The 25,594-nt window shown below is 33.8% G+C and overlaps 1 protein-coding gene across 1 annotated transcript; it reads right to left on the bottom strand.

Moving 5' to 3' along the window:
* Positions 1-440: 440 nt before the first annotated feature.
* On the bottom strand, positions 441-8,308 carry LOC18430769 (cell division cycle protein 48 homolog). Its single transcript, XM_006840912.4, has 9 exons — positions 8,169-8,308; positions 6,373-6,535; positions 5,812-6,040; positions 4,523-5,289; positions 3,782-4,003; positions 3,617-3,688; positions 2,748-3,029; positions 1,541-1,900; positions 441-955 (listed from the first exon to the last, which is right to left on the bottom strand). Exons 1-9 carry the CDS (start codon positions 8,210-8,212, stop codon positions 656-658), a joined length of 2,439 nt encoding a protein of 812 aa, XP_006840975.1. The 5' UTR covers positions 8,213-8,308; the 3' UTR covers positions 441-655.
* Between the last annotated feature and the right edge of the window lie 17,286 nt (positions 8,309-25,594).

Below are 25,594 nucleotides of genomic sequence, written 5' to 3'. Positions count from 1 at the left end.
TATGCAATGAAGGGATAAGTGATATCTGTAGTGAGGGTATAAGTGATTACATCTGTAGTGAGGGGATAAATGATATAAATCCATTTCAAGTAGCAGCGACAATTGCAGTGACAATTATATTTACAGTTACATCTGTAGTGAGGGGATAAGTGATAGTGATGGTATTGTTCTGTTCTTGATTTTCGAGTGTTCTTTCACACTTCATCCATCCAGTATCCCATAAAAAGGCGTTCATTCCTAGAAGGCTTATTTTGTACAAGTGGAAAGCCCTTTTCTAGCCAGAACACCCATTAAACCCTGAAACCAAACAGAATATCATTAATCTGATACTGCCAGTTTTCAAATTGAACATAATGCATGAGGCTCACTTGCAAGAATGGCATTCGTACACACCTACATTGCATAATAAAAGACGCAGTGGTTATAACTTAACAAAGAAATGAGGCAACAAATTCTCTGTCAATTTGCCATTCCCCCTTTTAAATAAAATTTAACCCACGATTTCCACCACTACATTGTATCAACATTTGAGATCACATTTTGACTGTTCCTGTAGTGAGAGATCCAGGCAAGACAAAAAACCAATAAAAAAAACTGTTCTTTGTGATGATACAGTATCCCTATCTCCTCTTTTAAGTTAAGCGCAAACTTCTTATTAATTATAAAGATCATCATCATCGCCAACAGGAGCTGTAGAAGATAATGGATCTGCAGCCCCTGTTCCTGAGGGATTTTCAGGTCGCTCGGGGAATCGAAACTCTGACCCAAATCCTCGAGATTGATGCAGAGTTTGAGCAAACATTTGGTACTTGCGAATGTCAGCATCACTGACACTCCTCCTGGCATATTTCATGGACTCTTCAAAATGTGCAGCCTTGATCTCGGGAACATCATCAATGTCATCCTCCTCCATTGCCTCGGGATTCTCACTCTTCTTCCTCTCCCGTTCGATGTCCTGTAATCCCCAAAATAGTCAGAAACATGCAAGGTATAGTATGAGCAGCATGCCTGAACACAGGCGCCCTGATTTTCAGGGGGAATGTCAAAACATGCAGAGGATCGATCTCTCTCTCTCTCTCTCTCTCTCACACACACACAAAAGATACCAGGAAATATATACACACAATGCACATGCACATAAAACCAATTACAGTTTCCCAAATTTATAGAAATTTAAAATATTTGGGGAAAAAAAAACAAATGAAACAAGCAAATATAGAAGATACTGAAGGAATTTGATATATGATTTATTTGTTTTTAAATTGTTTTTGAGACATGATTTTTAAAAAGAGACCCCTCTTGCCCATAAGAAGAATAAATGTCATTATGTAAGTCACTGTTTGTTTGTCCGAGTCACTGTTGTAGAACTCTTGTAGAAATAGACATCTTTCCTATGGTAGTTTACAAGTTAATGGACATAATTTCTCTATAATAATATAGACCAGTTATTATCACGACAAATGGATAATGTTTGAGAAAGCATGATTAAATACAAACATTTATTTTCATCAAACAGAGTCAATCAGCATGGTGAACATACCTTCTCAATGTTCTCTCTGATTGCATATTTGCAAGCACGCTGACATATTTCTGTGATATCAGCTCCACTGAAACCATGAGCATAGTGAGCAAGGGCTGAGAGATCAACATCCTTTGAAACAGGGGATTTGCGCAAGCAAGCCTTGAAAATTTGCAGCCTTGAAGCCTCATCTGGCAAGGGAATGTAAATCAGCTGGTCCAATCGTCCAGGCCTTAGCAATGCAGGGTCAATAATGTCGGGCCTATTGGTTGCCCCAATGATGAAAACTGTCTTCTTTGCATTCATGCCATCCATTTCTGTCAACAGCTGATTCAAAACCCTATCGGCAGCACCACCAGCATCACCAACACTACTTCCACGCTGCAAAACCCAAAAGTCGAACGATAAATTGTTGCACATTTGTAAATGAAAAGATTAAGAGTTGCCTGTTTGCAATTTGAAGAAATGAAAATGACGGATTTAGAGCTTGAGATAAAGGAAATGCATAAGCATGTGGAGAGAAATATTAAGGACACGGGACTGGGTCAAAGATGGCAGGAATTTGAGGTGAAACACAAAATCGTATCTAATGTTCAAGACTGGTGAAGATAGAAAGAAGTAAAGTGAGTTTAGTCATGAAAACTGACAAAAAATGCATAAGATAACTTTGAAGCACTATGGCATAGTGATGCCGAGCTCATTCACCAGGTCAAAGTGTTTTTGGTACCAACTTCCCCATGGAAAAAGAGAGAAGTAAAATAAACAAACATCAGGTAATTTTAGTAATGCAATCAAATGAAAAATTTGCACGTGAAAGAGTTCTATATGACAAGAGATACTGTTGCGCAATTTTACAAAATCAACGGAGTACATAATCCATTCGGGCTATTGTTGAACAATCAGGCAAAAATCAAAGATCGGCCCAAGTTATAAAGGGTTCATCATTGGAGAAGAATACAATGACCATTCTAGAATCCAAAGAATACATCTTGTTGACAAAAAATATCGGTTAAATACCACCTTAGGCATTTCCATAAAACCGAAACACCACGAGAAATTTGAAAACATGACGATACTCTTTATTCACATTGGTTAAGCTAAAAATAACAGATTAAAGGGTTTCACTGATAGGTCACTTCGCTGATCTCGGTGGAAAAACCATAGCAGCGCCATGAAATAAACACTGGGAAAGGTCAAAAAGAAAGCTGGCATCAGCATATTAGCTAACCTGAGTAGCAATCGAATCAAGTTCATCAAAGAAAAGCACACATGGAGCCGACTGGCGGGCTTTATCGAATATCTCTCGCACGTTAGCTTCACTTTCTCCAAACCACATCGTCAACAATTCAGGTCCCTTAACACTAATGAAGTTAGCCTGACACTCGTTTGCAATGGCCTTTGCAAGGAGGGTTTTCCCACAGCCAGGAGGGCCATAAAATAATACTCCTTTAGATGGTGACATGCCAAACTTCTCAAATTTCTCAGGATGCTCCACTGGGTATTGAACAGTCTAGAAGTAAACAAACAAAACCATAATTAGTTAAGAGACGTAAGCTACATAGCAAATTATAATCATCAAGCAAAACACTCAAAACACACAACATGACACGTCAATAAAGACAGGCCAATTTTTTTTTTTGAAGAAAGGTTAACTAGGACAGGCCAAATTTGGTAATGGATTTACTTATGAGTATATATTGCATTTCAAAAGATTTCTTGAGTATATAATAAAAATGTTGAGAGTATAAAACATAATGGAGAACTCAACAACACTATAAAATATGAAAAAGAGTAGCGAAAACAATCAGTTGGTAAACTTTAAGAATTAAGGGACAGGAAAGATAGGAAAATGTTGTGAAGATATGAAAACATCCTTCTAAAGTATAAGGACAAAAAGCTTAAGTAAAAATGTTTGAGCCAATCACTCAACTGGGAATCAGCACTCAAATACACCCAAATACAATTACGACCAACTAACTCCACCAGGAGACATTATCTAACAGAACATCTTGCTAGGAATGTGAATCAATTACTTTTTTGTTGTAAAAATTTCCACAGTCAATTGGAAAAGTAAGAGAAAATCTAAGGAAAACTCACCTCCTGAAGCTCCCTCTTGACATTGTCCAAACCACCAATATCTTCCCATGAGACATTCGGTACCTCAACAACCTATACAGCACAATTAGTAGCACCATGAACATTAACTCTAAGAATATTACGAATGACATAATAGGATGACCCAAATTAAAAGAATCGACTTACCGTTTCACGCAAAGCAGATGGATTCGAAGAACCCAATGCAGTTTGAAAGTGTTCATTTGTCACAGCCATGGAGTTGAGAATCTCGGCATCGATTGTTTCATCCTCCAGGTCGATGATGTCCATCTTTTCCCTGATGCACTGGAGTGCAGCCTCCGTGCAAAGAGCAGCAAGATCTGCACCAACATACCCATGTGTGTCTTTGGCTACTCTTTCAAGATCCACCTATAAAAAATTTAGAAGACGGAATAAGCAACCAAGGTTTGTCAGAATACCTGTAATTAAAGAATCCCAAAATAAATAGTCCTTGATGCACAAGATGCCATAAAAGTAAGGGAAAATAACCAATATACAACTGCTCTAACAAAGAAGAAAATCTCAAAAGGTCAGATTTTAAGATGGGTAGGAAAAGCATTTACTCTATCTTATATAAAAAAATCACCCTGACAGTTTATTTGAAAAGGCCATAAAAAGCGCTCATTTTCCAACAAACCAAAAAAATGACCCATGTAACTACTATTTTAAAGTCCCTCACCTTCCTTCCCCAGATGCCTTCTCTGCTGCTCCCGCAGACAAACATTGATGGAGAAAGAGAAGAGAGAGTAACATTTTTAGGCCGGTGTGTCATTTAACTTGACAAAAGGGTATGTTTGTTTATTTTCAAAAGCAAAAATTTAGGGTAGTTGCTTTGAAAAGCAATATTACTATCATAATAATTCAAAAGGTTGCAAAGAAGAGTCATACATCATCTGCAAGCTTCATATTCTTCGTATGAATACGAAGGACTTCCAGCCTTCCGACTTCATCTGGAACACCAATATCAATCTCCCGATCAAACCTTCCGAACCTTCTAAGAGCTGGGTCAATGCTATTGGGCCTATTAGTAGCCCCCATCACAATTACATGAGCTCGGGACTGAAGACCATCCATAAGAGTAAGAAGTTGTGATACAATGCGCCTTTCTACTTCACCATGTGTTTTTTCTCTCTTTGGGGCTATAGAGTCAATTTCATCAATAAAAATGATAGATGGAGCATTTTTCTCTGCCTCCTCAAAAGCTTTTCTTAGATTGCTTTCGCTCTCTCCAGCCAGCTTTGACATGATCTCGGGCCCATTGATTAAGAAGAAAAATGCACCAGTTTCATTGGCAACAGCTCGTGCAATTAGGGTTTTCCCAGAACCTGGTGGCCCATACAGCAATATACCTTTTGGAGGCTTCACACCGATAGACTTAAAAAGCTGAGGGTGTCTCAGAGGAAGTTCAACCAGCTCGCGTATTTGAGCCATTTGCTTTCTAACTCCACCAACATCATCATATCCTACCTCATTCAATCTTTCTTCATCCTCACGCCTCACAGGCTCCCCCTCACAGAATATCTCAGTATCTGGGGCAACAACACAATAATCACCAGGATCTGTCTCAATGACTTTGAATTCAACACTTCGCATACCACCTCTGACAAGAAACAGATCTCCCTTTCTAGCCGGCCGATAGGATTCCAAGAAGTAAGCTGTGAAATAATAACGCAAATATATAAGCATATGTAAAAACCTACAACATAATAAAGACAGCTGTAAGCAAAAAAAAGACTCGAAAACGCCTGGTTTCTTCCACAAACTAAGTGCTCTAAATATAATGGACACAACACTCTTTTCTCAGAAAATCATTTTTTAGAACATATAAATTGACTGAATTTGAAAAGACAGTAAAAGAACCAATGCTACACTTTTTCCCCAAACAACTGACAAACAAAAGAACAAATAAATAAACACACAAAATAAATGAATATTCTAAGTATAACTGTTTCCCGTACTAATTTACAGACAGGAAATTAAGGCACACAAGCAAGTTATGGCACGTGTTGGCAAACCAAGGGCATATATATGCAATTAAGGGGTCTTGGGTATTTCTCAGAATACTAGGAGACTCTGAAGTTATCCGGATTCTAAGCAAATCTTCAATGATCATTGAGAAGAACAGTGAGGATATAAAGAATAACAAAGCTAAAAACCTGCTTTTTAAAGGCACTCACGTTTTAAATAAGCATCAAAGAGATTCCCGGTCACACCCTCAATTGTATCATCAATTGGAAGGATGTGAACACGCTTCCCATACTTAACATCAGGGCACTGATGCACAGAGACGACATCACCAAGACGCACCCTTAGATTAGCCCTCACTACTTTGTTCATTCTAATCTTGGGTTCTTCACACTGCTCATCAACCAGAACGACACATACTGTATCCTTCCGCTTTTTCCCCTGAGAATAATCATCGGCAAAAAAAAAATCAGAAGTTGCTCCAAACTTATAAGAGCACTGTCCCATCACCCAGAAATTGACTAGTTGCAAACCAAAAAGAAACTGTATGCATGAACAAGTGTACTGAACAGGCATGTGTGCACGCATCATTTATATGAAAGGACAAATCTGTGTGTGAGTATATACACATGCAAGTGTGGGTTTGCATATGTGACCATGCCTCTCTGAGATTGTGTGAATATCACAGCATCACATATTCATGTATGTAGGCAGATATACACATGCATGCATGTGTGCTAGACTGCATGTAAGCATACATAACAAAAGTTCACCTTGATAAGAATAGTATCTCCACGGAAAAATTGAAGCTTCTCCATAGTTGCAGGGTTCATGGAGACAACTGAATTGTCATCATTGATAGCTTCATCGACAACAAGGCGATTAGGGGCTTTCTTACGTTCCAGAATTGCTGTGCTAAAATCCTTCTTTCCTTTTCTGTAGAATAAGCATAAAATCACAACATTGACTCAAAACTCTTTACGTTTTACATGATCGCAGTTCAGATCCTCAAATTCGAGAAAAAAAAAAAACTGGATATCAAATTACACATAGAATTATCAAATTACGCATAGAATTATCCCAAAGATTTCAAACATGCCTCTCCATCTCTACATTATGTAATATCCCAACCCTAAGTTACCAACTGGGGATTCAATTGTCACTTACCAACTCGGGGATCTAACAAGAAGACGGGCTTGATCATTGTTATATAGATATAAACCATACATTATATGCATCACATTCAAGTCGAACAAGCATCAAATTCAAGTCAAAGGGCAAGTAAACCATGTCACTCTCCAAGCCAACCACATCAACTACAAGTCAACAATGTATGGCAAGCCTTATGGATGACTTGACTCAATGACAAACTTGAATAGACTTACAGACGCATGAAAATCTTAGTCTTATTTTATTGGAAAATAACTGTTCACTAATATCTTTTATGGTTGGGTTTAAAACTTTGGGGTAGGCCATAGGCCCACCATTGTTTCTCTTTCTGATAATTTCAGTACAATGTATTTCATGATCCACAGTCCCATAGTTCTATGCTTCAAGCAAGAAACTCATCTGCTTTATCTTCTGGTAATAACTTATGCAAGGTTGCAATCCATCTGATTTTTTTTTTTTTTGGGTTGTTGTTACAGCCAATATACTTGACTGCCCATATAATTACAATAGGAAATGTAATCCAAGAGTTGGATTGGTGCAAAACTTCAAGGACTAATGTTTTAATAGCTAAAATCCAGAAATAATATCTGGGAAACAACAATCTGGGGACAACATGGTACGAAAATCCAAATCACTCCAAAAAAACCAGAAACCAGGTCAACCTTGCGTATCCTGTGGCATATATACCCTACACAAACATATTACCTATGAAAAAATAATCTATCACGAATAAAAGTAGTAGGTTTCTAGATCTTTTCTTTTTTCGCATAGAGTTCTTTTCTGAGTGTTTCTTTTCTTATTTTCAAGTCTTTTTTGCTAGTATGAAAAATCTGATCATCTATGCCCAATATCTAATCAGAATTCTTACAATACAGACACATGAATAACTAATTAAACCTTGTATGCTAGTACGTGAGCAACAATCTTAATGTTAATCTGGGATACCACACTTAATACTTTTATTATTCCTTTATTTCCCTGATAGTGTTTCATGTATCATGCTCAAAAAGGCCATTAAGATAGGATCCTAAGATTAAATGCTTGACAAATACGTGGGTCAAAGGCATATCCGCTCCTAGCTTCAAAACTACTGATACATTACCATAAACAATAGAAATCCAGAAACTTAAACAATTCAAAGCAGCTAGCACGGACCTCAATAACAAAAGAAACAAAAAACCCTAAAACCAATTCATATATGATCTCAACAAGAACAATTTAACATTGAACGTTGTCTCTTTGCAGAGTAGAAAGACCAAAACCCTAACCCTAAGAAAAAAAATTTCCAAGGAAGGAACACGAAAGTACAACCACTAAAGTTAACAGAAAATTCAACTAAATATGTAGAGAGCAATAAAGAAACAATTATTCAACAATATTAATGGAACCTAAAACTTACGCATCAGAAGACGATTCAGGTTGATCAGAACTCGATGCCGCCATTGTAAAAAAGAGGTCAAAGATCTGGAAGAGGAGAGGAGAGGAGAAAGAGCACGGCAAATACTATCGAGTTGCGAGAGCTCTTGGACCTTGGAAGATGCTAGTTGCGACAGCTCGTGGACCCTATTTATAGGCGTATAAGTATTTCTAGAGGGAATAGGAAACAGTTTTAGGATAAGATAGATAGATATATGTAACTTCAGAGATTTTAGGAAAGAATTATCGTATATTGATTAAATATACATATCTAGATACATTTTAGGAAATAATTATAATATATAAATTACCATATATAAATCATATATTATCGTGACCATTATGTTCAAAAGATAAGATCTCTTGTGGACAATCTTTTATTAAAAATAGATAAAATAATGTGTATTAGTAGAGATTGTAGGAAAGAATTATCATGTATAGATCATACAATATTTTGATCTCTATGTTCAAAAGATAAAGTCTTTTTGTAGATAATCATTTATTAAAAATAGAGAAAAAAATGTGTATTTTGAAAAATTTTAGGAAAAAATTATCATATATAGATTAAATATACGTATTTTGAGAGGTTCTAGGAAAGAATTATCTTTGAGAGATTTTAGGAAAGAATTATCATATTGATTAAATATACGTATTTTGAGAGGTTTTAGGAAAGAATTATCATATATAGATCATATGTTATTGCGACCTCCCCCTTGTAGATAATATCTTATTCAAAATAGAGAAAATAATGTGTATTTCTATTATATTTAACATTATTACGGATTTATTGTGAAGTTTCTGTTATTACAAGTATACTTTTTTTATATATATATAATATTGAAAAAAATACAGAACAACCCTTTTTAGTTTTTGAAAAACCAAAATGTTTAAACTTTTCAATTTATCAAAACTCGAAAAACTTTCATTTTCCAGTAACTTATAGAAAAATTTACTGGAAAATGTCGCGTTTTTTGTTTTTCAAAAACAACAAAATTGGATATTTTTTATTTTTCAAAAACCGAAAACTATCTTTCATTTTTCAGTAATGGAAAATTTACTGGAAAGAGACAAATTTTCTGTTTTTTTACCGAAAAGAGACAAATTTTCTGTTTTTTTACTGCAAAGAGACAAATTTTCGGTTTTTGAAAAAACAAAAAATGTCGTGTTTTCAATTTTTCAAAAACAGAAGATTGGAATTGGGTTACTTTTCGATTGTTGAGGGACGAAATCCAATTTCGACGGTTGAAAAACCAAATTGGGTTACTTTTCGGTTTTCCAAAAATAAAAAAAGCTTATTCTTTTAATTTTTGAAAAACTGAAATGTTTAAGCATTTCGGTTTTTCAAAAACCAAAAATGGCAGTTCCATCTTTTTTAAAAAACAAATATTATGAAGTTGAAAAAAAAATATACATATAATAATGAAAACTTCACTGTAATTCCATACTAACACTAAATATAACTAATATATACGTTATTTTCTCTTTAATATAAAATTTAAAATAAAAACATTTTATTATATATTAAGCTATTTTTATTTTATATAATTATTTAATAAAACTATTAAATAAGGAATATATGACCAAAAAAACAAATTCCAATCATAATATTATCATTTAAATAAATATTTATTTAAGTAAATACTAAATGATGGTTACTTCAATAATTATTATTTTTTAATAGTTATAATAAAACAAAGACAGTAATAAAACTACATTAATATTTTATATATCAGTAAGATATTATAATAAAAATATTTCATCGACCAATTTTTTTCTTCTATTTGTTGTTTTTTTTATTTCCTAAAATATAATAAAAAAAATTATGACTAGGTGAATTGTAACTATATATTATAATTATAATCCTAATAGTTTACTATGAATTGCATAAAACTATAACTAGGAAAAGAATTCGGTGAATCAACCGACTCATATATTTATATGACTTAAAACAAGCGCTCTTTCTCTCCGTGTAATGCAAATAGAAATCCCACTAACATATAGTTTACGGTATAGAGGCCATAGAAACTTGCCAAACCTTTTGCATGCTTTTGACTCTTGATTTGAAGCTCATATTTTTAAGGATTGTATACAATGAGATCATTTGTCTTTTGAATACGGAGGTCACAATTATTACAACTATCCGATATGAAATCTGATAGCTTGGATGCGTCAAAAAATTTCTTTTGAACTTTGAGTTTGATCAATAAAATAAATGTAGTCACTTAATTTCACATCCAATGATCAAGATTAATTGTGACCACTTTGTAGAAAAGGTAAATAGTCTCATTATATATTTTCCCTAATTTTAATATGACAATACTTTTTTTTGCTATCAAAGCCTTTCAAGCATCTCTATCTCCATAACTTCCAAATAATTTGTGAGGCTAAATCCGAAAACTAGAGAAAAATGAGCGAAAAGTTAGTTTAGTAAACTAGAAAGTTTGGTAATTACAAGCCAAAATCTTAAATCAAAAGAATTATACCAAAGTTAGTATGCTAGGGGAGTAAGTGTATAGTATGCTCCTACAGGATCATGGTATACACATCCATTTGAAAAATCCCTCTGAAAATTTTAATATTAAGTTTTTTTTTTTTTTTTCCAAAATGCCCTAACGATTTGGAACCTACAACTCTAAAGTTCTTTTATCTTTTTTTTTTTTTTTTTCACACGTATCTCTTTTTCGTGAGAGTTTATTGGATTACAACAAGCACATGTGCTTATTGCGTCCACAGGGAACTTTAGATTTTCGAAGTCCAAAGTTCTATGAACTTCACTAAAATACAGATCTGGAAAATCCAAATTTCTCTATGGATCTATGTTACGTAGAAATGGGCGAGCGTGTCCATTTGTGACATGGATACGGTTGTCAGAAATGTAAACGTACAAAATTTCATCTAGACATGACACGTTTATAGAATATAGGGGCATATGTGATATGTATATGTACAGAGATGCTTATGTTAAAAAGTATGTGCAATTCACATATGCATTGAGATGTACTAGAACTTATGCATCATAAAATTGGTAACTAATAACGCAACACAAAAAATAAATAAATAAACAATTAAATTGATTAACCAAAAAGTACAACTTTGTGAATCAAATTTTTATTCATAAAAAATTTCTCATAATCCAATTCAAGTTTGCATCATAACAACATATAGAAAAGTTCAAAACCATTAGGTTGATAATTAATTTAAAATAAAAATTAAATTTTTTATTCTAAACCATATCTTATTTCTAAAAATGGATGGGATGTTTACTTATGTAAACATGGATAGTTTTTATATATAAACATATACAATTTTCATATACAAACACGTACAACTTTTTAACATGACTAATGTAAACATGGAAATGTTTTTTTGTTTGGTATTTTCAAATTGACTCGTGCAAACACAGCCAATTATCCCTCTTTAAAAACTTAAAATGCAACTCAATTTATTGTAGTTTGAAAATAAAAAAATATTTGTGAAGAATAGGCATTTCAAAATTGACATCGGCAAATATTGACATTTTTATTATTTTATTTTAAAATATTTTTTATTTTGAAAATAAAATATTATTTATTAAAGAATGGTGTGTTTATACAAAGAAACTTCATATTCCATTTCTAAAAATGTGAATAAGTGTCGGAGTTACCCAAGTGTCACCACGTGATTAGACCTATGGGCACGCGTGTCCATGGTTCCTAGTCTAGAATGTAGGAAGCCTCGATGCTTGTTGCATGCACACGGAACTACTTTGGATTTTCAGATTTCGAAGTTAGTACATTTTTGATAAAAAAAACAAAAGAAAAAGAAAGCGTAGGAACATAGTATTTAAGTTTTAAGGGGTATAGTTTAATAACACTAATTTAAAGGGATGTTGCCATAAAGTTTATCAAAAAATTATATGAAGTCTCAACCTTATACTATAGATGAGGTGCAACACAAAAATCAATTGGAAAAAGTTGTTGTGGCTCTATAAAACCCTCTAATTGATCTTTTTAACCTTGAGATGTTTTGGGTACAGGGAAAAGGAATAGATTTCAAGTCCTAAAAATAGTGTATGTTGTGACATTAAGAATTTTTATGCAAGAAAAAAAAGTGGGAAATAAAATCTACATTGTTCGTTAACCTCAAACAAATAAAAATCATCAATTATAGAGAAAAAAACATGATTGTAAATTGAGCCAAAAAAAGAATAATGTTTTTCTTTCATAAAATAAAATTCATTCCAATAATATAAGCCTCCTAAAACGTGACTTCCAAATATTTTATAATCCAATAAAACCCTAAAATCAACTTGACATTAAATAAATATTTAAGACTCTAAAATATCCTAAATAATTCTAAAATTTCATAAATATCCCTATGAATAGTACAATATAAACAGTGATGTGAATAGTACCCATGAACAATACCTGTGAATAGTAACTAGTAATTAGCAAATAAAAAATCAAAAAATTCTAGAATTCTTGAAAAACTTAAAAATCCAAAAAATAAATCCTAAAACTAAAATTAAAATATGCATCTTTTAAAATTAAATAAAAATAAAAAGTTAGAATAACTGTCTTGCATCATTCTCCTTTAGTTGGAGAAAACTTGTCCTCGAGTTTTGAAGTGTACTAAGATGAATTCAACATCAAAACCATCTTTTTCAATTGTTGGCTCAAAATTTATTTACGGTAAAAAAAAATCATCAAGAAACGAATTTTAATATGTATATTGAGGAATGGATGTAAATTTATCATATTTCACTATTTTTGGATTCCCATCAAGTAAGTGACTCCAAACTCAATTTTATGGCATATAGAGCATTTTTCAACGTTTATTGAATTATTGTCAAAATTTTAGGCCATAATTTGCATATTTTGATTGACCATGCATCTACTACACTAATCTGATTCAAATGTCGTAAATCTCCAAATGTTATGCTTCTTTGATATCCTTAAGATCTTTAATACAAATTTTATTATCATAGATAAGATATCTTGCAACATCTTGTTCTCCAACTGAGCAAGGGTCAAAGAGTAGAGGTGAATCCCAATCTACAACTTGCTAATTTTGGATACAACTTGTATCAAAATCAATATTATCCTCAAATCAAATAGAAAACCATAGATAGATGTCCCCCATGTTGAGGTCTTCTATCACTTTCCTCTCTCTTGACTATGCACACGGAGCATAGAGGTGAAAAGGGTTGTCCTCGAGTTCTTCTTCAAAATTATACTTTAGTCGATGCCATCGTGCATCGAACCCATCCATGTAGTCTGGCATCATCATTATACTCCCACTCTGAATTGAACTATGTTTCGTGTCATTATCTATAAAAGCCTCCAAAATTTGGATCTATCTCCATAGATTCCTCTTTGTTAAGGGCACATTGTTGCCGACCTCACTACGCAACAGTTGTGTAACCCGCTCATTCAAGCTGTTGATTTTCTTGTGAAAATGAATCAGATCGGCGTCCCTATGGCGAAGACATCTATGACCAGTCATTACAAGCTCTAAGTGTCTTTGAATCCACCTTTTTTTTTTTACTAAGGCCCGATTCAAAGACAGTTAAAGCTTGTAATGACTAGTCGTAGATGTCTTAGCTATAGGGATGTCGATCTGATTTATTTGCACAATGAAATCAACAACTTGAATGAGCGGGTTACACAACTGTTGCGTAAGTAAGGTCAGCAACAACGTGGCCTTAACAAAGAGGAATCCATAGAGATAGATCCAAATTATGGGGGGAAATTAAATCCACCTTTTTTTTTAACCTCAAATAAGTAAAACTTAACAATTATAGATAAAATGCATGGTTGTAAATCAAGCTAAGAAAAGAAAAACTGTCTTATTTTATAAATTAAATTTCTTTCCAATAACATAAGCCTCCTAAAATGTATAATTCAACCTTTTATAATCTTAGGAAACCTTAAAATTAACTTGAGATTAAATAAATATTTAAGACTCTACAATATCCCTAAATGATACTTAAATTCTAGAAATGTTAAATTCTAGAACTGCCATTATGCACAATAATACATGAACAACACATGTGAATAGTAACCCACGAATAGTAAATACAAAATATACAAAATCTTAGAATCGCTAAAAAACTTAAAAACCTTAAAAGAGAATATAAATTTATTGAAATTAAATAAAAATAAAAAATTACTGTAATTTTATCCCACGTCAAATCCATTATCAAGATTTTCAAATGATATTATATCTGCTTGACTATACCACTTTGAAAATTTAAATTTCATAATTACAAGTGAAAATAGAGTTTCCGACCATTCTAGTAGGAATGTTTTAGACCAAAATTACGTCTTCCTATAAAGTTTGGAGGTTTGTCTTACTTTGATTGTTTAAGATTGACACCTTATACAAACCATACCCTATAGGTAGTTAGAGAGATATAGAAGAGAGAGACAGAGGAATTAAAAAACCCAAAAGGTGAAGAATAGCCAATTCTTGTGCATTGTTATGTATATCTTATCTGTATATCCTATCTATATCTATAATATATATAAAGGAAAAAGTTTATATAAGGTTGCAACCTTAAAATGTAGAATTACAAATGCACCTAAAAAATCTATAGGAAAAATGTTGTTTTAATGTTGAAAAGACCTCTAATTGATCAAGATGTATGAATATGGCCAAAAAAAAAAGATTTTGAGTCTAAAAAATAGTGCATATTACAATACATTATCTAGACCATCCACTTTGAAGATTTTCATATGTTTATAGATATACTCGATTTTAATTATTTTTTGAATTGAAAATTTTATAATTAGATATGAAAATAGATTTTGAGATAATCCTAATGATCTTTTTGACCAAAATTATGATACAATTTGGAGGTGTGCCTTAATTGGATTGTGTAATGTTGCAATCCTATAGAAACCACACCCATACATAAAATATGAGGTCCCTTTGGAACCACCGGTAAAATGAATAGGTCTTTCATTAGGTTGAACAAATGTAGTGTGATTACATAAATTTTGCATATACCATTCGTCATTTCATGGTCTCTCAGGTACATGATCCCTCACGTAATTTTTTAAAATAATGAAAATCTAACTTTTTCTTGAAACGGCACCCATGACTTCTCTTTCTCGGGAGCCCAATTTTGTAGATCAATGCAATATTCCTAAAAGCTTTTACTTGTCAAATGAATAGGTCTTCAAGGTTCAACATTTGATTCAACAAAGGTGCTTTGATTATATGAATTTCTGCATATACCACTCGTCATTCTATGGTCCCTCGGGTATATGATCCCTTTCATCTTTTTCAAACAATAAAACTCCAACTTTTTTATCAAAATACTCGTATGATTATAAAGTAGTGCCCAAACTTGTAGATCAATAAAATATTTCTAAAATTACATACATGATGGAATATATGCAGAGTATGATCTTGCAGGAGCGCACAACATTGTCTCCTCTCCCGCCCTTCAAGTCTTTTTGCACCATCATATCTACAAGTCTCACCCGCTAATCTACTACACATAAAATGTCACTTGGTTTGAAACCACCTGGAAATCATATAATGAATATGCAAGGTTGGACGAAGATTAAGTAAAAAGACTAAAGGCAACCACGTGGTAGCCGGATATAATATTTAGGGGAAATTACGTTAATATCTATTTTATTTTTCGTTATTATTAAAATAGTTAAAACTTTATGTTATTACTCATATGTTTTTTTTTTTTTTTAACTTCATAACTATCTTTTTAAAAACGACAAAACTACCCATTTTTGGTTTTTAAAAAAACTTATAATTTTTAAAAAATCAAAGTTTAAGAATCTTCAGTTTTTTAAAAACCAAATTTTAAAAATTTTTGGATTTTGAAAATCTGAATGTATATATTTTTATTTTAAAAAAGAGGCTTAAACCCTAGAGCTAGAGAACCAACCCATAAAAACACGGGCTCCCGCCCCCTTTCAGTGGAAACTCACCAATAAACCTCGCCATCTCTCAAAGCCAGTATTTTAGGGAGAGTTCTCACCGGAGAAAAGGATCAACCTGAATCTCAAACTTAGGCTAAAGTTTATTCCTGAAAATTTCACTCTATTAAGTCACATTTGTTTGCTATGATTTTCATCGTCCATTTGCTCATTTGTCTACTTTTGAGGGACTTTTAGTAGAGTGAGAAATCAGTATTTTGTATTGTTTAAAAAATATATATATATAAATTTGGATTCTCAAAATCCAAAAATTCTAAAATTTTAGTTTTTGAAAAACTGAAAAATAGGTAGTTTCGTCTTTGTAACAAAATTAGTTATGAAATCCAAAAAAAGGAACATATGAGTAATAAGATAAAGTTATAGGTATTTTGGTAATAATGGAAAATAAAATAGATATTTAATTTTCTGTAATATTTAAAAGAAAAGTCCCAAACATTAATACATACTACGTAAACATTAAGAAATTGTATGATCCCTTAGGGGCCGTTTGGATACTTGGAAATATATTGTCAGGGAAATATATTACGGGCGTAATACATTATTGCGTAATACATTACCTGCAAATGGATTGTCACTGTTTGGGTAGTACTTAGATGCAACTTGGGAAATACATTGCTATTGTTTGGCTATGTCGGGAAGAAATATGAGAAATGCATTACCATCCAAATATGAAAAATATTGTTATGTTTAGCCAATATGATTAGACTTTGGTTTCAACATGATAAGTCATTGGAATAATATGATTGGAATAACATGATTTTATTGTGGTAAGCTTTATTTTTATTTATTGTTTATAGAAGTTTTTCAAATGTATATATATATATATATATATATATATATATATATATATATATATATATATATATATATATATAAAATTTCAAATAAGCAATAAATTTATGATACCAAAATCAAAATCTTTATGGTACAAGTTAAAAAATAGGAAGAAGTTTGATTAGTAAACTAGAAGGCTTGGTAATTGCAGTAGAAAAATTTAAAGTATTGGAGGAGACTAAAGAGGTATCTTACTTCAATTGAGCTTTTACTAATATCTTATGAGGATTATGTTGTGTGAAATATTTTATTATGATTGAGTTGTGTAATTTCTTATCAATTACCAATTACTATTTTTATTATTTATGTTTTTATACTATAGCAGTTGGCGGGTTACAACTCAAATTGGATGTAGAAATTTTTTTATTATGATTGCAGTAGAAAATCGTCCTCATCAAGTTCTACAATTGTTTCAATCAATTTAGATTTCCCTTTACTTTCGCTTACAAATTATTTAATTTTTTTTTTTTTATATGAGAATGCTACAAACCAAATTGGAAATAGAGGGATATAATTTTTTTTTATTATGATTGCAATTTTCCTCGTACAACTGTTCAAATCAATTTAGATTCCCCTTTTCATATTCCCTACTTTCACTTTCTACTTTGTTCAAATCAATTTATATTCCCTATTTCATATCCCTTACTTTCATTTTCTATTTACCTTAATAATTATAAGGTACAATGTATATTTGAGAGAGGGAAATGCTTATTTAAACAACGATAGGGCAAAGAGAGCATACGCCAAAGATTTACAAAGATTACCTGTCAATAATAGATTTTTCACCGCGCGTAATGGATTTCGTGATTTTTGGGAAAATCTTGGATAATCTCACTAATATCTTTCCATGTCCTTACTATTAAAGTGTACCCAAAAAATATAAATATCATATTTCCTTGTAATCCATTATCACCTAATAGATTTCCACGTACCCGCCTCTTAGGTACATGTTTCATCGAATATATAAACTATTTAGGTTGTTTAAAAATTGAAAAAGTAACTTTTACTTTTTAAATATACTTTTAGAGCAAGTCTGTGTCCCAAGGGAGTACTCAACTACTCATACAATTTGCTCCTACAGGGAAATTTATAGCACTTTTGGTCCTTCCACGGCAGTCTCTTACAATCAATTATTAACTGAATCTTTTAAAAATACCTATATCTTCAAACCAAATAAGGCAACATAGTACTTTATCAATGATAATAATAGGGAAAAGTTTATATAGAGCCGAGGCTCTAAACAATCAAATTAAAGCCTATCTCAAAAATTTCACTAAAAGATGTTGTTTTGATGCCCAAATATCCTCAAATTGATCATCTAAACATCAAGATGCATGGACATAAGAAAAAAATAGATTTCAAGTTTTGAAAATAGTGTATTTTGTAACACATTTTTGGGCCATCAATTTTCAAAATTTTCAAATTTTCATAGATCTCTTGATCTACACTATTTCTTAAGCTTTAAACTTTATAAATAAAGATGAAAATATATTTGAAGGCTATCAAAAAGATTTCTAGTGTTGAAACCACATTTCTCAACACTATTTGAAGGGAGGCTCTAATTTGATTGTTTAGATCCTAGACTCTATGCAAACCGCATCCATAATAATAATAATAATAATAATAATAATAATATTAATAATAATAATATTAATAATAATAACAATAATAATAACAATAGTAACAATAAGAATAACAATAGTAACAATAAGAATAACAATAATAACAATAAGAATAATAATAATAACAATAATAAAATAATAACAATGATAATAATAACAATAATAATAATAACATTAATAATAATAATAAGAATAGTAGTAATAGTAACATTAACCGTAACAGTAATAATAAGCAGTAATAATAATAATAATAGTAGTAGTAATAGTAACAGTAATAATAACAGTAACAATAAGCAGTAATCATAATCATAATAATAATAATAATAATAATAATAATAATAATAATAATAATAATAATAATAATAATAATAGGGACCGCTTTATTTTCTTACAATGAGGGGTTAGGAACTATTGGTTTCGGACAGTTTGTTACAATGAGGGGTTAGGAACTATTGGTTTCGGACGGTTGGTTTCCTTTATTTTCTTACAATGAGGGGTTAGGAACTATTGATTTCGGACGGTTTTGGTTTCCTTAGAATTAGCCGTTTCGAGCTATTATTCCAAACTATTTTGATTATTTACATTGAGTGGTTTAAAATTATTATTAAAATAAATAACAAAGCACAAAAAAGGGGCATGGGTGTGTAATGTAACTACATAAAACTTGTTTAAGTGATATTATCATAAAATTTCCTTTTGAATTTAAATCAAAATCACCATAATTATGAAAGATTTGATTTATAATATCGCCTCACCAATGAAATAGTAAAAATATCGCCTCACCAATGAAATAGTAAAATATTATTTTTATGTTTTAACAATTTTATGATTCACATTATAAGGACAATGATAATTAAAATTTAGCACACACAATATTATTATTTTTTAAAATAAAATTTAGGCAATTGTTATTTCAACTTAATCTCCAATTATATTGTTATATATTAATTACAATAATAAAAATACATGAAAGCCATGAGTTTTTCATCAATTAATTAAAATAGGTAATTGTTTCTATCGTACTTTTGAAAACAAATTTTTGCTCAAATGGCATTAAAATTTTATTTTATATTATTAAAAAAAATGATTTCTCCTTGATAAAAAAAATGCTTCTAAAATTTATTTAAATTGTGAAATTAAAAATATACTACTTTAAACTGCTTTAAATTAGGAGAACATTTTATTTAATAACATTATTGAGACCATATTTTCAGTAAAAAATATATATTTTGACATTTCTCGATCTATTCTTCAAATATTAATCCCAATTAGGGGTCGCACATTTGATATTCACTTAGATGAGATACTTAATGAAGGACGGAGAAATTAGTAAAGGGTTGTATTGTACCTGATGTTGAACAATGCAGTGTTAGTTACTATAGAGATTGAAAATAGGGTGCGGTTTGTATAGATCTTAGGCTCTAAACAATCAAATTAGAACCTACTTTCAAATAGTGTTGAGAAATGTGGTTTTAATATTGAAAATCTTTGTGATGGCCTTAAAATATATTTTTATATTTATTTATAAAGTTTAAAGCTTCAAAAATAGTGTAGATCGACAGATCAACACTCGAAAATCTTAAAAATTGACGGTAAAAAAATGTGTTACAAAATACATTATTTCCAAAACTTGAAATCCATTTTTTTTCTCATGTTCATGCATCTTGATGTTGAGATTGTCGATTTGAAGATATTTGGGCATCAAAATAACCTCTTCTAGTGAAATTTTTGGGGTAGCTTCTAATTCGATTGTTTAGAGCCTCGGCTCTATATAAACTTTTCCCTTAAAAATATGGAAAAGAATACTAAATTGTTATATAGCTGGTATCATATGAAGGATCATAACCACAATTATGGTTGGGTGTTTCATTGGTAGATATAGATGGAAGTGGGTAGTTTTCACCTCATAGTCAAATAATTGAATTTTACATCCCTATTTTTTCTTCATGACCATTCATGATGGTTCATAACCTCGCCATTATAGTGTTGTGATGGAGATGTAAATCATATAACATAAAAGATAGTTTACAAAAATTACTTCATATTGAGAGATAGAGATGTATTCAACGCAGAGAAAGAAAGGTAATAATTTGAGAATGGGACTTTTTGGCTCATTCCATTACTATGATATTTTTAGCAATGTAGTCCGATTAACAAAAACTTTGGGTTTTTTCTTCACTTAAAAATTGATCTTTGAAAATTTTAAAGATGATTAACGATATTGAAAATCTGACGTTATCAACTGGCTTTATGATGGAGGTCAAAATTATCGTTGTTTTTTTATTTTTATGCAATTTCAAATGATTTATATTATAATTCTAATTTTGGAGTTTATTTCTAGGGTTTTTAGATTTTAGGAATTCTAGTTTTAAAGTTTTTATTTTTCGATTTCATGAGTATTATTCACAAGTACTATTCATGGGTACTACTCATCGGAGTAAAATTGTTATTACAAAATTTAAGTTTAAGTTTGGATGTATATATGTCTTTTTAATCATTATATGGATATATAATATCTTTGAACATTAAATTATGATATATAAGAGGCGTGTGGTGCCTTGAGGGGATCATAATTCCACATGATTTCTAGAAATTAAAATATAGGAAAGTTTAGGCTTATGGAACTTTAGCTTGGGATACGAAGAAGAAACTCTAGGTTTTTTTGAATTATACTTGTGTTTAACTTTGTTTCTTACTGATTTTATTGTTCAAATTATTCTTGATCATTTTATGACTTTGAGTTTGAAATATCCGGAGTGAAGAAAAAATAAAATAAAAACGTAAAAAGTGCTAAATGAGATAATGCGCACTATAAAGAAAGGAGATCAAATTAACAAGCAAAGTCATCCTTTTGCTTATTACATAAAATAAATATCAAAACCACATTTTCATAAAAAATTGTAGCAAGTAGATTAACTATATATTGTTAGTAGATTCCAAATTTTTGGGTGACTACTTCATGGACATAGACAACATTTTTTTAAAATACTTCACTTAAATGGAGCATATATACTATGCTTCCTCAGGAACGTAGTTTACTTGTCCCCCACGGTCAAAAAACTACCTAGGGGGATCTTTTCAATCTGAATGTTTGGGAACCCCCTAAAAATCACTCGATGATTATTCTCAAAAGAAAAAAAAAATGAAATTTGAGTTTTCTAATACTTAGACCTCACTCTCTAAAAATTGGATGGTTTCTATTAAATGTTGAGACCTTAGTTTTTTCAAGTGTTTAGAGGGCACAATTAGGATTTATTTATTTACTATTAAGGTTAGTCTATGTTTTAAATAGGCTATATCCCGAAATTTTGGGATTCCAAAATAAATCCTAAGTGAGATTTTACCCAAGGGAGTCAACAGTATATTACCTAATATATATTGAAAGTATACATATTCTTAAATCATGAATTGGGATCACAATAATATAATATTTAGAATTTGCATTAGTTATTTTCTATTTTGAGTTAGTCATTCTTAGTCAAATTCATGGTTTTTCTTAAAATAATTGAAATTTCTTTTGGAACAGCACTTTGCTAGTTCACCAAAATTTTGTGTGGTCATGAAGACTTTTATAATTTATAGCATAATGACAAAATCTTTGTACCAAAAGATAAAAGGATTTATATTTATTTTAATAAAATATCTTACTAATTCTGTATCTATATCCTATTAATTCTACTAGTGTACAACCCATATGTTGCTCATAATCTTAGAAACATCATCTAGAAGACTAATTAATGACAATAAAAATAATAAACCAAACACAAATAAAATTATCTAATTTTGCTAAATTGTAATGAGAGACATGTCAAGAAAAAGAGTAACCGTTACTGAACATTAAGACTACAATAGATATCACCAGTGTTTCAAAAATCGCCGATCCGATCCGGAATCGGGCAATTCGGATCGGGTATCGGTGATAACCGATCCAGATGCAGTATCGGTAAAACTGAGCGGTTCTTACTTTTTCATTTTTGAATCTGGTTTTCTTTTTATGCACCCACCCTGGTTTTTTTGAAATGTGAATGATACATTTTTATGCCAACTGGCACTCCACTTTTTTCCCCCACGTGATTGCCAATCATGGCACTCCACCTTATGTGGCCTTACTCCCTCTTTTTTCCCCATGTGATTGTCAATCATGGCACTCCACCGTACGTGGCCTTACTCTCCTTTTTTTCCCCACGTGATTGCAAATCATGACACTCTACCATACGTGGCCTTACTCCTCACCCCACCTACGTGGCCTACTCCCACACCTTACGTGGCCTTACTCTCTCACCTTATATGGCCTCACTCCCCCACCTTATGTGGCCTTACTGCCTTACTCCCCCACTTTACATGGCCTTACTCCCCAGCTTTATGTGGCCTTACTCCCCAGCCGTACGTGGCTTTACTCCCCCACCTTACGTGACCTTACTCCCCCACCTTATGTGACCTTACGTACTTCCCCACCTTACGTGGCCTTACTCGCCCACCTTACGCGGCCTTACTCCCCTACCTTACGTGGCCTTACTCCCCCAACCTTACATGGCCTTACTCCCTCCACCTTACGTGGCCTTACTCCCCACCTTACGTGGCTTACTCCCCACCTTACGTGGCCTTGCTCCCCACCTTACGTGGCGTACTCCCCACCTTACGTGGCATTACTCCCTCACCTTACGTGGCCTTACTCCCTCACCTTACGTGGCCTTACTCCCCACCTTACGTGGCCTTACTCCCCCACCTTACGTGGCTTTACTCCCCCACCTTACGTGGCCTTACTCTCCCACCTACGTGGCCTTACTCCCCCACCTATGTGGCCTTACTCCCCCACCTTACGTGGCTTTACTCCCTTTATGTGGGGTGTGGCCTTACTCCCCACCTTATGTGCCTTATTCGCCTACTTTATGGGGCCTTACTCCCCAACTTTAGGTGGCCTTACTCCCCCACCTTACGTGGCCTTACTCCCCACCTTATGTGGCCTTACTCCCCCACTTTACGTGACCTTACTCCCCACCTTACGTGGCTTTACTCCCTACCTTACGTGGCCTTACTCCCCCACCTTAAGTGACCTTACCCCCCTCCACTTTATATGGCCTTACTCCCCTTACGTGGGGGTGTGACCTTACTTCCCCACCTTACGTGACCTTACTCCCCCACCTTACATGGCCTTACTCCCCCTACCTTATATGGCCTTACTCCCCCTACCTTACATGGCCTTACTCCCCCATCCTTACGTGGCTTTACTCCCTCTACCTTACGTGGCCTTACTCCTCTAACTCCCCCATCCTTACGTGGCTTTACTCCCTCTACCTTACGTGGCCTTACTCCTCTAACCTTACCTGGTCTTACTCCTCACCTTACGTGGCATTACTCCCCCACCTTACGTGTCCTTACTCCCTACCTTACATTACCTTACTCCCCCCACCTTACGTGGGGAGTACTCCCCCATCTTACGTGGGGAGTACTCCCCCACCTTACATGCCCCTCCCTCACCTGACATGGCCTCACTCCCCCACGTGATTGTCCTTACTCCCCCACCTTACGTGGCCCCTACCTTACGTGGCCTTACTCCCCCATCTTACGTGGCCTTACTCCCCCACGTGATTGCAAGTTTTTTCTTTCCTACCTTACGTGGCTTTACTCCCCCATGTGATTGCAAGCTCTTTCCCCGTGGCCTTACCTAACGTGGTCTTACTTCCCCCACGTGATTGCAAGCTTTTTCCCCGTGGCCTTACTCTCCCACGTGATTGTAAGCATTTTCCCTCCTCACCTTACGTGGCTTTACTCCCCACGTGATTGCAAGCTTTTTCCTTGTGGCCTTACCTTACGGGCCTTACTCTCACACGTGATTGCAAGCTTTTTCCCCGTGGCATTACCTTACGTGGCATTACTCTCCCACTCGATTGTAAGCTTTTTTCCTGTGGCCTTACCTTACGTGGCCTTACTCCCCCACGTGATTGCAAGCTTTTTCCCCGTGGTCTTACCTTACGTGATTGCAAGCTTTTTCCCTCCCCACCTTCCCCGTGGCCTTACCTTACGGGCCTTACTCTCTACGTGATTGCAAGCTTTTTTCCCGTGGCCTTACCTTACGTGGCGTTACTCCCCCCACCTTACGTGATTGCAAGCTTTTTCCCTCCCCACCTTCCCCGTGGCCTTACCTTACGGGCCTTACTCTCCACGTGATTGCAAGCTTTTTCCCCGTGGCCGTACCTTACGTGGCGTTACTTCCCCCACCTTACGTGATTGCAAGCTTTTTCCCTCCCCACCTTCCCCGTGGCTTTACCTTACGGGCCTTACTCTCCACGTGATTGCAAGCTTTTTCCCCGTGGCCTTACCTTACGTGGCCTTACTCCCCCACGTGATTGTAAGCTTTTTCATTGTGACCTCTCCTTACATGGCCTTACTCTCCCTACGTGATTGCAAGTTTTTTCCCCGTGGCCTTACCTTATGTGGCTTTACTCCCCTCACGTGAGTACGAGCTTTTTCTCTGTGGCCTTACCTTACGTGGGCTTTACTCCTCTCCCATGTGATTGCAATCTTTTTCCCTGTGGCCCTATCTTACGTGGCCTTACTCCCCCACTTTACGTGGCCTTATTCCCCCACCTTACTCCCCCATGTGATTGCAATCATTTTCTCCTTGGCCTTACCTTACGTGGCGTTACTCCCCCACATTACGTGGCCTTACTCCGCCACGTGATTGCAAGCTTTTTACCCATGGCCTTACTCCTCACCTTACGTGGCCTTACTCCCCCCACGTGATTGATTGCAAGTTTTTTTTCCCGTGGCCTTACCTTACGTGGCCTTACTCTTCCACCACGTGATTCTAAGTTTTTTTTCTGTGGCCTTACTCCCCCACCTTACGTCCCCCAATGTGATTGCAAGTTTTTTCCTCCCCACCTTACATAGCTTTACTCCCCCACGTGATTGCAAGCTCTTTCCCCATGGCCTTACCTTACGTGGTCTTACTCCCCCCACGTGATTGCAAGCTTTTTCGTCGTCGTGGCCTTACTTTACATGGCCTT

This window comes from Amborella trichopoda, chromosome 3 (assembly GCF_054954075.1).
Source record: "Amborella trichopoda isolate Santa Cruz 75 chromosome 3, AtrichopodaSantaCruz75HAP2 v2.0, whole genome shotgun sequence".
Taxonomy (NCBI): domain Eukaryota; kingdom Viridiplantae; phylum Streptophyta; class Magnoliopsida; order Amborellales; family Amborellaceae; genus Amborella; species Amborella trichopoda.
This window is presented reverse-complemented; position numbering and strand designations above follow the sequence as displayed.

What these genes read in the sequence shown, in the direction of transcription:
- LOC18430769 (XM_006840912.4), bottom strand. Translation starts at nt 8,212, where the DNA reads ATGGCGGCATCGAGTTCTGATCAACCTGAATCGTCTTCTGATGC. An exon ending in CTTTGATGCTTATTTAAAAC is followed by an intron (nt 5,290 to 5,811) that starts GTGAGTGCCTTT and finishes ATTATTTCACAG; the next exon opens with CTTACTTCTTGGAATCCTAT. An exon ending in TCAAGAGGGAGCTTCAGGAG is followed by an intron (nt 3,030 to 3,616) that starts GTGAGTTTTCCT and finishes GTTTACTTCTAG; the next exon opens with ACTGTTCAATACCCAGTGGA.